The sequence below is a fragment of the Heterodontus francisci genome, chromosome 28 (assembly GCF_036365525.1).
Source record: "Heterodontus francisci isolate sHetFra1 chromosome 28, sHetFra1.hap1, whole genome shotgun sequence".
Taxonomy (NCBI): Eukaryota; Metazoa; Chordata; class Chondrichthyes; order Heterodontiformes; family Heterodontidae; genus Heterodontus; species Heterodontus francisci.
This window is the reverse complement of record NC_090398.1, coordinates 39,416,573-39,430,825: the sequence shown is the minus strand read 5'-3', so window position 1 is coordinate 39,430,825 and position 14,253 is coordinate 39,416,573. Positions and strand designations below refer to the sequence as shown.

General features: G+C 45.6%; 1 protein-coding gene across 1 annotated transcript; it reads left to right on the top strand.

Annotated features, from left to right (window-relative positions):
* Positions 1-1,058: 1,058 nt before the first annotated feature.
* LOC137345223 (probable G-protein coupled receptor 139) lies at positions 1,059-5,113 on the top strand. The gene is made up of 2 exons (XM_068008689.1): positions 1,059-1,122; positions 4,203-5,113. Exons 1-2 carry the CDS (start codon positions 1,059-1,061, stop codon positions 5,111-5,113), a joined length of 975 nt encoding a protein of 324 aa, XP_067864790.1.
* Positions 5,114-14,253: the final 9,140 nt, after the last annotated feature.

Here is a 14,253-nt window from a genome sequence, read left to right as displayed (position 1 = left end):
CGTTCCCACCTTCAGGGAACAATGGACCTGAACACCCAAATCTCTCTCTGCATCAATTTTCCCCAGGACTTTTCCATTTACTGTATAGTTCACTCTTGAATTGGCTCTTCCAAAAGGCATCACCTCGCATTTGCCATGATTGAACTCCATCTGCCATTTCTCTGTCCAACTCTCCAATCTATCTATATTCTGCTGTATTCTCTGACAGTCCCCTTCACTATCTGCTACTCCACCAATCTTAGTGTCGTCTGCAAACTTGCTAATCAGACCACCTATACTTTCCTCCAAATCATTTATGTATATCACAAACAACAGTGGTCCCAGCACGGATCCGTGTGGAACACCACTGGTCACACGTCTCCATTTTCTGTCCCTCTGTCCTTCTGTACTAACTCTCTGTCCGGAGGCAACTCCCCAACTGGGCAAAAAACCCATGTCTCAAATGCAAAACTACAATGAGCATCACTTATTCTCTACTAACACTAAAATGAATCCTGTTCAATTAAAGGGACCAACATTTTCAACATTGTCAGTGCGATGTTCACTCCTACAAATACTGTCATGTGCAGATGCATCTGCAACATGTAGGGCTGAGGACAAGGTAATGTATTTATTCCCTCTTGTTTGTTCCCTCACCAGGTTCCAAAGTCGCAGTATGACACATATGTCTTTGAGGACTCTGTTACCTCAGTCAGTAGTGGTGTTACCGAGCCACTCTTGGTGATTGACATTGAAATTGCCCTCCCAGAACACAGGCACCCATTTGCATCCTTAGTGATTCATCCATGCGGTGTTCAGCACGATGGGGTGTTGATTCATCAGCTGAGGGAAGGTCGTATCTGGTATTTCAACAGGAGGTTTGTTTCACCTGAAGCCATGATAATTCAATGCGGCCAGAAGTAATGATCTGGTCTCGGAGGACAACTCCCTCATGACTGTATAACACCGTGTCTCCACCTCTGATGAGACTGTCCTGCCCTTTGTCCTGGACAAAGCCAGGAATAGTCATGGTGGTGTCTGGTATAATTAATGTAAGTTTTGTTTCCGTGAATATAACGATGTCGATCTCTTTCTTGATTAGTCGGTCGGAGAGCTTTCTCCATTTTGGCACGCAACCCATAGGTTGGTAACGTGGTTGTTGAAATGCCAAGAGGGATGGGCTTGCTTTTGTCATTTCTGTGGCCTAAATAGATTCCAGATATTCTTTCCAGTTTAATTTCTTGTGAACTATGATGCACCGGTTGTGGACAACTGAATGGCTTGCTCGGCGATTTCAGAGGGGAATTAAGATTCAACCACATTGCTGTGGGTTTGAAGTCGCACACAAAAACATAGGAACATAGGAAATAAAAACAGGAGTAGTCCATTCTGTTCTGGACCCTGCCTTGCGATTAAACTAGATCATGGCTGATCATCTACCTCAATGACATTTTCCCATACTATCCCCACACACGATATTTATCGACTCTTTTGGGAACATACACAATTATTGAGCCTCCACGGCGCTTTGGTAGCGAATTCCACCCCCGTCTGTGTGAAAAGAATCATCATCATCTCAGTCCTAAATGGCCTAGCTCTTATTCTAAGATGTTGTCCTCTCGTTCATAACCAGGGGAGAACCCTTCTTCCATCAACCTTGTCGATCCCTATAATATATTTGAAAGCTTTACTGAGATCACCTCTCATTCCTTTAAACCCAAGAAACATATTCCCAGACTCCTCAATATCTCCTCATAGGACAATCCTTCCTTCCCAGGAATCAGTCTGTTGAACTTGAATTGCACTCGCTCTTTGGCAAGTATATCCTTGCATAAGCAAGCAGACCAAACCTGTTCATAATATTCCAGGTCCTGCCTCACCAAGGCTCGATATAATTGCATCAAGATTTCTTTATTACTGCACTAATATTCTCTAGCCTTCCTAATTGCTTGATACACCTGCAGGTTAGCGCTCAGTGACTTATGGACAAGGACACCAAGTTCCCTTTGCAGATCAATACTTCCCAATTTCTCACCATTTAAGAAATACACTGCATTCATTTTTTTCTGAACGAATTGGATAACTTCGCATTATTCCACATTATATTCCATGGCTTTGCCCACACACGTCGGCTGTCAAGATCTGCCTGAAGTCTCCTTGCACGCTCCTCATACCTCACATTAACCCCCAGTTTTGTGTCACCAGCAGACTTGGAACTATTGCATTTGGCTCCCACAGTCAAATCATCAGCATACATTGTGTTTAGCTGGGGCCAAGCACGAATGTTTGTGGTACCCCACTAGTCACAGTCTGCCAATGGGAGAATGACTCGTTTTTCCTACTCTCTGATTTCTGCCATTAATCAATTCTGAATCTATCCCATCATATTACCCCGAATACTATGGCGTCTAAAGTTGCTTCTGCATGGGTCCTTATCGAAAGCCTTCTGAGAATCCAAATGCAGCACATCCTCTGACGCCTCTCCCCACCCCCACCTCGCCCCCCACACCCCCACCCCCCCACCCGGCACCTGATCAATTGCGCAATGTAGATCGTCAAAAAACGCCAACTGATCTGTCCAACATGATTTCCCTTTCGTAGATGCATGTTGACTCTGCATAATCCGACCATTATTTTCTCTGTGTCCAGTTATGACATCCCTCATAATAGATTCTAACATTTCCCCTACTACTGATGCCAGGCTAACTGGTGTGTCGTCTTTTTTTTTTTTCTGTTCCTCACACCTTTCTTTCTTAAATAGTGGGATGACATTTGCTCCCTTTCAATCTTCAGGAAATGCACCAGAAGCTATAAAATTTTGGAAGACATTCACAGACGCATCCACTATCTCCAAATCCACCTCTTCCGAACTCTCGGATGCACATCATCAGGTTAAGGGGATTTAGCAAATTTGAATCCCATTAAATTCACCGATACTACCTTTTTAGTAATAATAATTTCTTTCAGTTCCTCATTTTTGCTGCTTCATTTGATCTTTAACTTTTTTTTTATGGGAGGTATTTTGTATATTCATTTGTGACAAGACACAGAGTGTTTGTTTAGTTTGTCTGCCTTCGCCTGATCCCCAATTATAAATTCTTCTGTCTCTGTCTGTAATGGGCCCACATCTGTCTTTGTTTTTTTCTTTTCTTTTTTCATGCCTGTGGCTTTTACAGCATTTTTTTCAGATTCTCGCTGGTCTATTTTGGTATTCCATTTTCTCGTCCTTTATCAAATGCTTCGTTCTTATTAACTGAACTCGAAAATGCTCCAATCCTCAGGCTTATTACCTTTTAACAACTTTATATGCCTCTTTCTTTGATTTAATACAATCGTTAACATTCTTGTTAGCCATGGTCAGATCATCATTCCTGCTGGGTCTTTGTGCCTCAACTGAATGGAAATTTGGCGTATAGATGCTTTAAATGCTATCCATTGCCTGAATTCCTATCATCCCTTTTAATGCAGCTTCCCAGTCCACCACAGCTAAATTGTCTCTCATACCTTTGTCCTTTCCCTTGCTTGGATTAAAGACCCTAGTTTTGGATTGAACTAGTTCACTTTTACCCTTAATGTAAAATTCGTTCCTTTTATGCTCACTCTTCCATCGAGGTTCTCTTTTAACAAGATTATGAATTACCTCTTTCTTATTGCGCAATACCAGAGCAAAATATGTGTCCTGCAGATGGCAGATTTCCTTCCCTAAATGGCATTAGTGTACCAGCTGCATTTTTTAAAAATGAAAATCGAGTGTAGCTTCATGGTCCCCATTACTGAGGCACGCTTTCGATTCTAAATTTGCATTACTTAATGGAATTTATGAATTAAATGTATATTATAGCAGCTGCCATGTTGGGATTTGACCCCTTGTACCCTGCGTAGTAACCTGGGTCCCTGTGTTCCTAGTCCAGTGACATGAGCTCTATACACCATTTCCATGAAAGAAAAAAAGTTAAATCTGAACCTCCTGCCTCATTAAAATATTTAACGTGTCGCCCTGTAAAATGGGACAGCTCGGCACTTGGTATACTGTCCCATCTCTGTGTAAATTGGAAGCGCTGGTGTTAAAGTCATGTTGATGTCATTGTGAGATTTGTTAACCACCGACCCGATTCCAACATACCTGTTTTTGCAGCAAACATTCAGCCCTTACTTCTTCTTCCCAGGCCCGGAGAATATTTGTCAAGCAATTTACAGTGTCTTTTCCTTTTACTTTCTCACAGTTAATTTTCTGGCAATTGTAATCCTGTCCCGGGGAAAGTGTGGCCTCTCGACGTGCACCACTCACTACCTGGTCACCATGGCAGCGGCAGATCTACTGGTTATTATCACTGCGGACGTACTGTTCCACATCAATTATTATTATTTCCCTATGTCTTTCCTGCGCATCACACCTGTGTGTACTGTGATCCTTGTCCTGACTAGTGCAGCCACAGACTGTTCTGTCTGGTTCACTGTCACTTTCACCTTTGATCGATTTGTGGCCATTTCCTGCCAGAACCTGAAAACAAGATTTTGCACAAAGAAAACTGCGACTGTGATTCTTGCAACAACCTGCATTCTGCTGTGTTTAAAAAATGTTCCATTCTACTTTGTATATGAACCTGGAGAGATAATCGACAATGTACCCTGGTTCTGCTTCCGAAAGCCAAGTTATTTTACTGAGCCTGGATGGGTGGGATTTGATTGGTTTGATACGGTTTTAATCCCATTATTCCCATTCGTGTTTATCTTGTTGCTAAACGCCCTGACAGTCAGACATATTTTAGTTGCCAGTCGAGTCCGTAAGGGGCTCAGGGGACAGAGCAAGGGAGAGAATCACAGTGACCCAGAGATGGAGAGCAGAAGGAAATCTGTGATTTTACTCTTCACCATATCAGGCAGCTTCATTCTTCTGTGGTTGACATATGTTATAGAATTTTTATATTACAGCGTTTCAGGAATAGCTCCTGGGGATTACAACGATTCTGAATATATCTTTCAACAAGTTGGAATTATGCTCGCGAATTTAAGCTGCTGCACAAATACATTTATTTATGGGTTGACTCAGTCCAAGTTCAGAGAACAGTTCAAAGCTACAGTGAAATATCCACGAACAATAATTATTCAATTAATGAATAAACACAGCAACTGAGTGCAACCAGTGTTTTCGGTACATGAATGTAATATTTATCACCTGAACTGAAGGACACCAGGAATTGCTGGGGATCTGAAAATACACCCAGCCTTGGGGAAGTAGGTAGTGGGTGATGTGGCTGTACGGGTGCAACATTGCATAATTTCCGACAGACAGACAAGGAGGCCATGATCCAGCGTGTAAGCAGCAAGAACTGAGAGCTAGTGGACCAGAAAGAAAGAGGCAGGAGGAGAGCAAACGCTAGAGAGCTGTGATTACCGGGTAAGAGATGGCAGACAGCTGTAGGAACAGAAGTAAAGTTGCAGAAGTTCTCACAAATGCGAAAGATCAGTGGGCCAATGCAAGCAGCTGGACATTGCGGGACTGGATCTAAATATGGCACAAGGAGAGTAACAGCGCTCCCTGTAGGGCAGTAATTGAAAGAGCAGACACAAATCACCTCCACCTCTACTTTATGAATTCTCAGTTACTCTCACCTGCTCTGAAGGAAAAAATTATTCCACCAAAAGCCAAATGCTGCAAATCGTAGAAATCTTCTGTCAACTGATAATTTTTGGCAACACCTCATTGAGCCTCTTTCCCTGATATTCTCCAAGGCTATTTGCTACGATCTCTCTTTCTCTCATTGAGTCAGCGATGGGCTTGGGGTTTACTTCTTGGCAAGCCCACGCGTGGAGCCTGACAGGGAGACGGGTCCTGGTGAGAAGGAATGGGACTGGGCTTGGCAGAGAAGTTGACAGACCCAGCATCACATTTTAGCAGCCGCCTGTTGACTCCAACCCTCTCCTCTTAGCTGTCAGAGGCTTAAAAACACTTTGCAACCAGGGTGTCTTATAAGACCTTGAAATTAGCGTCTAACCCCATATTTGCTCCATCATTCAGTTCGCTTACTTTCATCTTCGCACCTGTGTCATTTCATCTGCTGCTGAAACTCGCATCCCTAACTTTCAGACCTGCATGATTCCCACACATTCCCTCACCCCAGCCTCTGTAAAGTGAAAATCATTTAAAAAAAATTTGCTGCCCTGATCCTTACGCTTGACAAGTTCCGTCTGCTGACTGAATTGCATTGGCTTATGGTCCAGCAACACCTCCGTTTTAAAATGATCACCATTGTTTCCAAATCCATTCAAGGGCTCTCCCCTTAGCCACGCTGGTGCCCAGAGCATTGCCCAAACTCGAGATTAGTATGGAAGTCCTCCACTGCCCCCACTCGCTGCTATATTGAATCCCCTATATTGACTGGCACTCACTTAGTGCTAGGTGCTTGGCTGGAGCATCCAGGAGGGCTTCTTGAAACAGTATGTAGATAGTCCAACTAGGCATGGGACCATTTTGGACCTAGTGTTGGGGAATGAGCCCGGCCAGGTGCTCGAAGTTTCAGTGGGGGAGCATTTCGGGAGCAGTGACCAAAATTCCATAAGTTTTAAGGTACTTGTGGATAAGGATAAGAGTAGTTCTCGGGTGAAGGTGCTAAATTGGAGGAAGGCTAATTATAACAATATTAGGCAGCAACTGAAGAATTTAGATTGGAGGCGGCTGTTTGAGGGGAAATCAACATCTGACATGTGGGAGTCTTTCAAACGTCGGCTGATTAGAATCCAGGACCAGCATGTTCCTGTAAGGAAGAAAGACATGTTTGGCAAGTTTCGGTAAGCCTCGATAAGGCGGGATATTGTGAGCCTCGTCAAAAAGAAAAAGGAAGCATTTGTAAGGGCTGGAAGGCTAGGAACAGACGAAGCACTTGAGGAATATAAAGACAGGAGGAATGAACTTAAGCAAAGAGTTAGGAGGGCTAAGAGGGGTCATGAAAAGTCATTGGCAAACAGGATTAAGGAAAATCCCAAGGATTTTATACGTATATAAAGAGCAAGAGTGCAACCAGGGAAAGGGTTGGCCCACTCAAGGACAGAGAAGAAAATCTATGTGTGGAGCCAGAGGAAATGGGCGAGGTGCTAAATGAGTACTTTGCATCAGTATTCACCAAGGAGAAGGACTTGGTGGATTATGAGCCGAAGGAAGGGAGTGTAGATAGTCTCAGTCATCTCATTATCAAAAAGGAGGAGGTGTTGGGTGTCTTGCAATGCATTAAGGTAGGTAAGTCCCCAGGACCTGATGGGATCTACCCTCGAATACTGAGGGAGGCAAGGGAGGAAATTGCTGGTGCCTCGACTGAAATCTTTGCAACCTCATTGTCTACAGGTGAGGTCCCAGAGGACTGGAGAATAGTCAATGTTGTTCCTTTGTTTAAGAAGGGAAGCAAGGATAATCCAGGAAATTATAGGCCGGTGAGCCTTGCGTCAGTGGTTGGGAAACTATTAGAGAGGATTATTCAGGACATGATTTACTCCCATTTGGATACAAACGAACTTATTAGCGAGCGACAGCATGGTGTGTGAAGGGAAGGTGGTGTCTTACTAATTTGATTGAGTTTTTGGAGGTAGTCATGAAGATGATTGATGAAGGAAGAGCAGTGGATGTTATCTATATGGACTTCAGTAAAGCATTTGACAAGGTCCCTCATGGCAGACTGGTACAAAAGGTGAAGTCGCAAGGGATCAGAGGTGAGCTGACAAGATGGATACAGAACTGGCTCGGTCATAGAAGACAGAGGGTAACAGTGGATGGGTGTTTTTCTGAATGGAGGGATGTGACTAGTGGTGTTCCACAGGGATCAGTGCTGGGACCTTTGTAGTTTGTAGTATATATAAATGATTTGGAGGAAAATGTAGCTGGACTGATTAGTAAGTTTGCGAACGACACAGAGGTTGGTGGAGTTGTGGATTATGCTGAGGATTGTCAGAGGATACAGCAGGATATAGATCGGTTGGAGACTTGGGCAGAGAAATGGCAGATAGAGTTTAACATGAACAAATGTGAGGTAATGCATTTGGGAAGGTCTAATGCAGGTGGGAGTTATACAATAAATGGCAGAACCCTTAGGAGAATTGACAGGCAGAGAGATCTGGGCTTACAGGTCCACAGGTCACTGAAAGTGGCAACACAGGTGGAGAAGGTAGTCAAGAAGGCATATGGCATGCTTGCCTTCATCGGTCGCGGCATAGAGTATACAAATTGGCAAGTCATGTTGCAGCTGTACAGAACCTAAGTTAGGCCACACATAGAATATTGCGTGCAATTCTGGTCGTCACACTACCAGAAGGACGTGGAGGCTTTGGAGAGGGTACAGAGGAGGTTTACCAGGATGTTGCCTGGTCTGGAGGGCATTAGCTATCAGGAGAGGTTGGAAAAACTTGGATTGTTTTCACTGGAACGACGGAGTTGGAGGGGCGACATGATAGAGGTTTACAAAGATATGAGCGGCATGGACAGAGTGGATAGTCAGAAGCTTTTTCCCAGGGTGGAAGAGTCAGTTACTAGGGGATATAGGTATAAGGTGCGAGGGGCAAAGTTTAGAGAGGATGTGCGAGGCAAGTTCTTTGCACAGAGCGTGGTGAGTGCCTGGAACTTGCTGCCAGGGGAGGTGGTGGAAGCACATACCATAGCGATGTTTAAGAGAGATCTTTACAAATAGATGACTAGGAAGGGAATAGAGGGATATGGGCCCTGGAATTGCAGAAGGTGTTAGTTTAGGCAGGCATCAAGATTGGAGCAGGCCTGGGGGGCTGAATGGCCTGTTCCTCTGCTGTCCTGTTCTTTGTTCTTTGTTCTTGTTCTATCAATCAACCTCAAGAGAGCGGACGCTCATTTAAAGAGCCACACTTGCACACGCTGCTCGACCCCAATATCTGGCTGAAAAGGCCATTTCACCACAAATCGGGTGAGGTGAGTCATGCAGACCCTATCCTGCTGCACAAATAGGCTGCTGGTTTCATCTCCAAGGACAGTGTGGGTTTCCTGCAGAAAGCTCACCTCCTACCTTACTTCCCACAGGATGGAGAGATTATGAAATCTGCAGAGAGAGTCCCTGCTGCTGTTCATGATTAGGCTGCATATGGATATCTTCTTGTCAAAGGTATTTGGATCTCGTCACCAAAAGAAAGCATATTAAGGAGGGACTGTAAATTCCCATCGTTCCTTAGCAACCCAGACAGGAACGCCTTCCACCAGCATCCCTCGGTGGTTTTCATATCCGCACCCTTTCCAATTTTTCTGAGGTGGCACTGATGGACCTGGTGAACAGCGCCAAATCTTAACATTGATGGAGGGTCAGTTGAACATTATTGTGCCAATCCCTGCAAGCTGCTGGGAAGCCCCGAAGTTCGGCAATTGGGATGAAAGGGGATACGTTAGCAGGCCGTGGTGGGTGGGGTGGGGGGGGGGTGGGGAGCACTACCTCAGTGCTTCCCCCCCCCCCCACCAGGCACAAGCCTCATCTGAGTATTTGCCACGAGCGTCTGGAAGACCACCATAAATTGCGGGGAAGAAGTCCTGGCCATGCCAGCTGGTCCTACGTCCATTAATATCCCACCACTGGGATCGATAGTGAAGGAGTCCTCAATGGGATTCCCTGGCAAAACTGGGATCACATCAACTAACGGTTCAGGATCGGCCTCTACTTCTGATTCCCGTGCTAGTGTGTGGCACAAGGAACTGGTTGCTCACGACTCCAGAACCACAGGCAGGGCCGAGAATGTTACCTGAAAGTCGAGGCCATCTCCCACCCCACCAGCGCCCAACGGCCCAGCAGATGCAGCACTATTTAACGAAGTTAAACGCCTTTTGGATGGGGTGCATCCTGGGCAGCAATGACAGGCGACTGCGATGGCTGACCCACACTGTCTCGCCTCCAAACGCACTCAGAATGCAACCCACTAATCAGCACCCACCAGTCTCTGTGTAAAGAACCTACCTCCGACACTTCCCCTAAACCTTCCTCCAATCACCTTAAAATTATGCCCCCTGGTGCCCCCTTTCTGCCCTGGGATAAAGTCTCTGGTTATCCACACCATCTATGCCTCTCATCATCTTGTATACCTCTATCAAGTCACCTCTCATCCTTCTTCGCTCCGATGAGAAATGTAGTTACAAACCTAAATCATGCCTGGGCAATAGCAGCGACTGCAACAGCTGCAGCATAGATCAATCCCACCACTGAAGCACTTGGGGAAACTATGGACAGAATAACCACACCCTCCGTTTGTTGAAAATAAAATGGATTAATAAGTTACTCGCAATATACATGAATTGAAGGCTTATTGCAATGGTGAGAGCGTAAGGGAGAGGAAGGCCTGGGGGCATCGGTCTTTGAGTGTATAACAATTGAGAGAAGTCATTTTACTGATCTTGTCTTCCGGAATGGGCGGAGGTCAGGGGAGTGATGGGGCGAATTTCTTCATCTAGGAAAGCTGAATATGCCCGGGCACACTCATCCTCCGATGATATGAGAGGAAAAACTCTATTTCCCTTGCCGCAGCAGCTTTACTCGGTCAGGTTGTTGGACTGGGGAAGGAGCTCACTATTAAATGATTTTAAACTGCATTGGAGCCCCCTATTGTAGTAAGAAGCCCCACCTTGAGTCTTTTGTATGCTTCTTTCCCCAGCACATTTCAGTAAAAATGCATAATGGTCAACCAAACATACAAAAGTACTTCTGTGTTTGTGTTGCCTTCCCGTGTTCACAAATTGTGTGAAAATAACTTTCTTTCTGTCTCTGTCGCTCCCTGCATCATTTGCACAGCCACCAGCGCACAATCAACAGTCAACTGAACTTCCTTTCAGTTGAACAGGCAGTTCAGTTTCAGGCAGCACCCAACCCCATACTGCACCTCTCCTGGGATCGTTTGATGCAAAGCTGTCGAGGGCGTTTTCCTCTGCTTCTGGCATTTTCTTTTTTTGTAAATGGCCACAATCATTCTTTACTATTAGCATTTATACAGACCAAAATTGACACACCATTGCCTTTAAATATAAAAGATTATGTTCAAAGTTGCTTCAAAATTAATTAAGCCTTAGGACCATCAGTTCAATCATTACTATTTAGGTCACCAATTGATCGTGCAGCAGAACCTCTCTCTGCAAACATAGCCCGTGATTCATGGAATTTTCATCTAATCATGTACATTGTCTGAAATTTTGCTGGTACTGGCCCATAATCGTTTCCATGCATCTCCTTATACTTTGCTGCAGCTGACAGCATCATGGCCCTTTTCAACAAGAGTTTCCTGGTGCAAGAACAATTGATCTTTCCAATAAGTTGCAAGTCCTGCATTATTTCAAAATTCCGCTCTATGTAACTGTCCTGGGAGTATTTGTTGGAACAGTGCAGAGGGAGCTTTACTCTGTATCTAAAACGTTGGCTTATATACCCCAGGTCCCATTTGTGCATTTCATCGAGGGGACCTTTATTACTCAGGCACCATGTATGTACATTTTACAAAATAACTGTATTAAGATCAAATCACTTAATCGAAAACTCAAATTAAAATGCAATTCTGTGCATCTCTGATGCACTGCAGCCCCTGTGGCGCCCAATGGTCACAGAAGGCCTCAGGTGAACTGGTGGATGTTGCAAGCTCCTTCACCAGGGACACCCAGGCGCGAACGTAGCCTCGGAATAGCGGCAGACAATAACAGTGGACGGATGCCCCGACGGCCCGCTGCCTGGACCTGTGAATTGCTAATTTGGCCGTCTCAAAGAGTAGTCTAATAAAGAGATCCTCCCCAAGCCCACCACCTCCTCATCGGGCGCCTAAACATCAAGAGCGTGGGGCTGAAGTGTATTCAATCCTTGAGGTGCACCATCCCCACTCCCCCTTAAATATTCAAAGAGCGGCTGGAACATTGCACATTCCATGCATCGAGAGGACCAGGACTCGTCCAGGCCACAAATACTATAGGCAGACCTGGAGTCCATGAAACTACTGAAAAGTCAATTGCATGGGACTGCATGTGCAGCACTCTCCAGCTAAGGTCCACGATTCAAATGGGGACGATCCCAGTGTAGAGAAACCTCCACCGGGGTTTCACATCACTGCAAGATGGTACCACGGGCCACCACGGCATGACTGGGCCACAGACAAAGGCCAGGAATTAGATTAGATTAGATTAGAGATACAGCACTGAAACAGGCCCTTCGGCCCACCGAGTCTGTGCCGAACATCTGTGCATCTCTGATGCACTGCAGCCCCTGAAGAGTGTGAAGGAGCATCCCGTACAGGGAACCCTTCCTCGCACTGTAGAATGGCATGGAGGGCGTTTCTGAGTGGCAGCTCAGTTCGGGTAGAATCGGCTCCTGAGGAGTGTTTAAGGGCTTGGGTCTGATGAGCGTTTCCATCCCAGTTGGAGTAACTTCGGCTAGCAACTCTCCACACTTTCGAGCCCCTTCTTAACCCGTAGAGAGGGGTGTCCATGGGGCTTCGAATACTCCTCCACCCTTTGGCTCCTCCCCAGAGCCGCCGCCCAGACAGCCAGGGCCCTCTACTGCACTGACAAGAAAGCACCCTGACACTCGAAGCAACTATGCTCTAGACACTGAATAGATCCGAGGAAAATGCAGGCAACTCCTTCAGGGAGGTGTGGCTAATATTCACCGCCAGGAGCTGCATGTCATCTTGAAGGCAGTGCCCTTGGTGGCAGATAATACATCGCCAGCACACACCAGCTGGAAGGATGCTCGACATATAGGTATCTCTTCAGAGTCGAAGGCACAGAGATGCAGCCTCGGTATGAGCACACTTCAGCGACTTGCCTCCGTCCTCAATTCGGAGACTCAGGGCCACGACAGAAACGCAGTGTTTTTTCTTGTCCCAGAATAAATTGACAAGTTTCTTCTGGATCTTGGTGGAAAATGCAGCGCACGGGACCAACGTGACCAAACTGTACCACACCATCGAGGCAACCAGTTGATGTATGACCAGCCCTCAGCCCATGTCGGAAAGCATTCAGAGCAGTCCTGTCCAACGCCCTAGCTGAGAGGTGACTTTCGACTCCATCTCTGCCAGTTTGCAGGCCAGGCTTCCTCAGCGGTGCTCAGGTTAACATACAGATAGAGGAAGTGCGTGTTGCCCCAGGCAAAAGTTGTTAATTCCTCAAGCAGGGAATGTACCTGGCACTGACCCACCAGGAGCCTGGAATATTTCTCTGAATTAATCCTCGTGGAGGTTGCCACAGAAAAGTTCTGTTGACATACATACATCCTTTGTAACTCAACGGGATCTATTACCGTGGGGAGCACATCTCTGTGCAAGCCAAGAGGAAAATCTGCATACCAAACCCGCCAAACTCGTGTGAAGCAGGCACAGGAATGGCTCCACGTAGATGGTATACAATCAGAAACATGGAAAAATAGCAGCTGATGTTGGCCATTCCGCCCTTCGAGCTTGCACTGCCATTCAGTACAATCATGGCTGCTCATCCAAACTCAGTACCTTTTCCCTCTTTCTCCCCATATCCCTTGATCCCTTTAGCCCTAAGAACGATATCTAACTCATTCTTGAATATATTTAATGATTTGACCTCAAATGATTTCTGTGGTAGAGAATTCCACGGGTTCACCACTCTCTGGGTGAAGATATCTCTTCTCATCTCTGTCTTAAATGGCTTACCCCTTATCCTTAGAATGTGACCCCTGGTCCTGGACTCCCCTGACATCAGGAACATCCTTCATGGATCTAATCTGTCCAATCCTGTTATAATTTTGTAGGATTCTATAAGATCTCTTCTCATTCTTATAAACTTTGGCGAATACAAGCCTAATCAACCCAACCTCTATTCACACCTCAGTCTTACCATTCCAGGAATCAGTCTGATGAACCTTCGCTGCACTCGCTCCATAGCAAGAAAATCCTTACTCAGATAAGGAGACCAAAACTGCACACAATACTCCAGATGTTGTCTCATCGAGACCTTGCATAATTGCAGCAAGACATGCTCGCTCCTATACCTGAATCCTGCCGCTATGAAGTCCAACATACAATTTGCCTTCTGAACTACCTGTTGCACCTGCATGCTTATCTTCAGCGACTGCTGCACAAGGACACCCAGGTCCCGCTGCTCAACCCCTTTTCCCAATCTATCGCCGTTCAGATAATAATCTGCCTTTCTGTTTTTGCCAGCAAAGTGGATAACCTCACATTTATTCACATTATACCGCATCTTCCACTCACTCAAACTGTCCAAATCAAATTGGGGCTTCTCTGCATCCATCCACATCACAGCTCACACTCCTATCCAGC

Excerpts from the sequence above, each read along its gene's own strand:
- LOC137345223 (XM_068008689.1), top strand. The coding sequence starts at position 1,059 with ATGTCGATCTCTTTCTTGATTAGTCGGTCGGAGAGCTTTCTCCATTTT. Across the intron at positions 1,123-4,202 it reads TTTTGGCACGCAACCCATAG|TTAATTTTCTGGCAATTGTA; the intron begins GTTGGTAACGTG and ends ACTTTCTCACAG.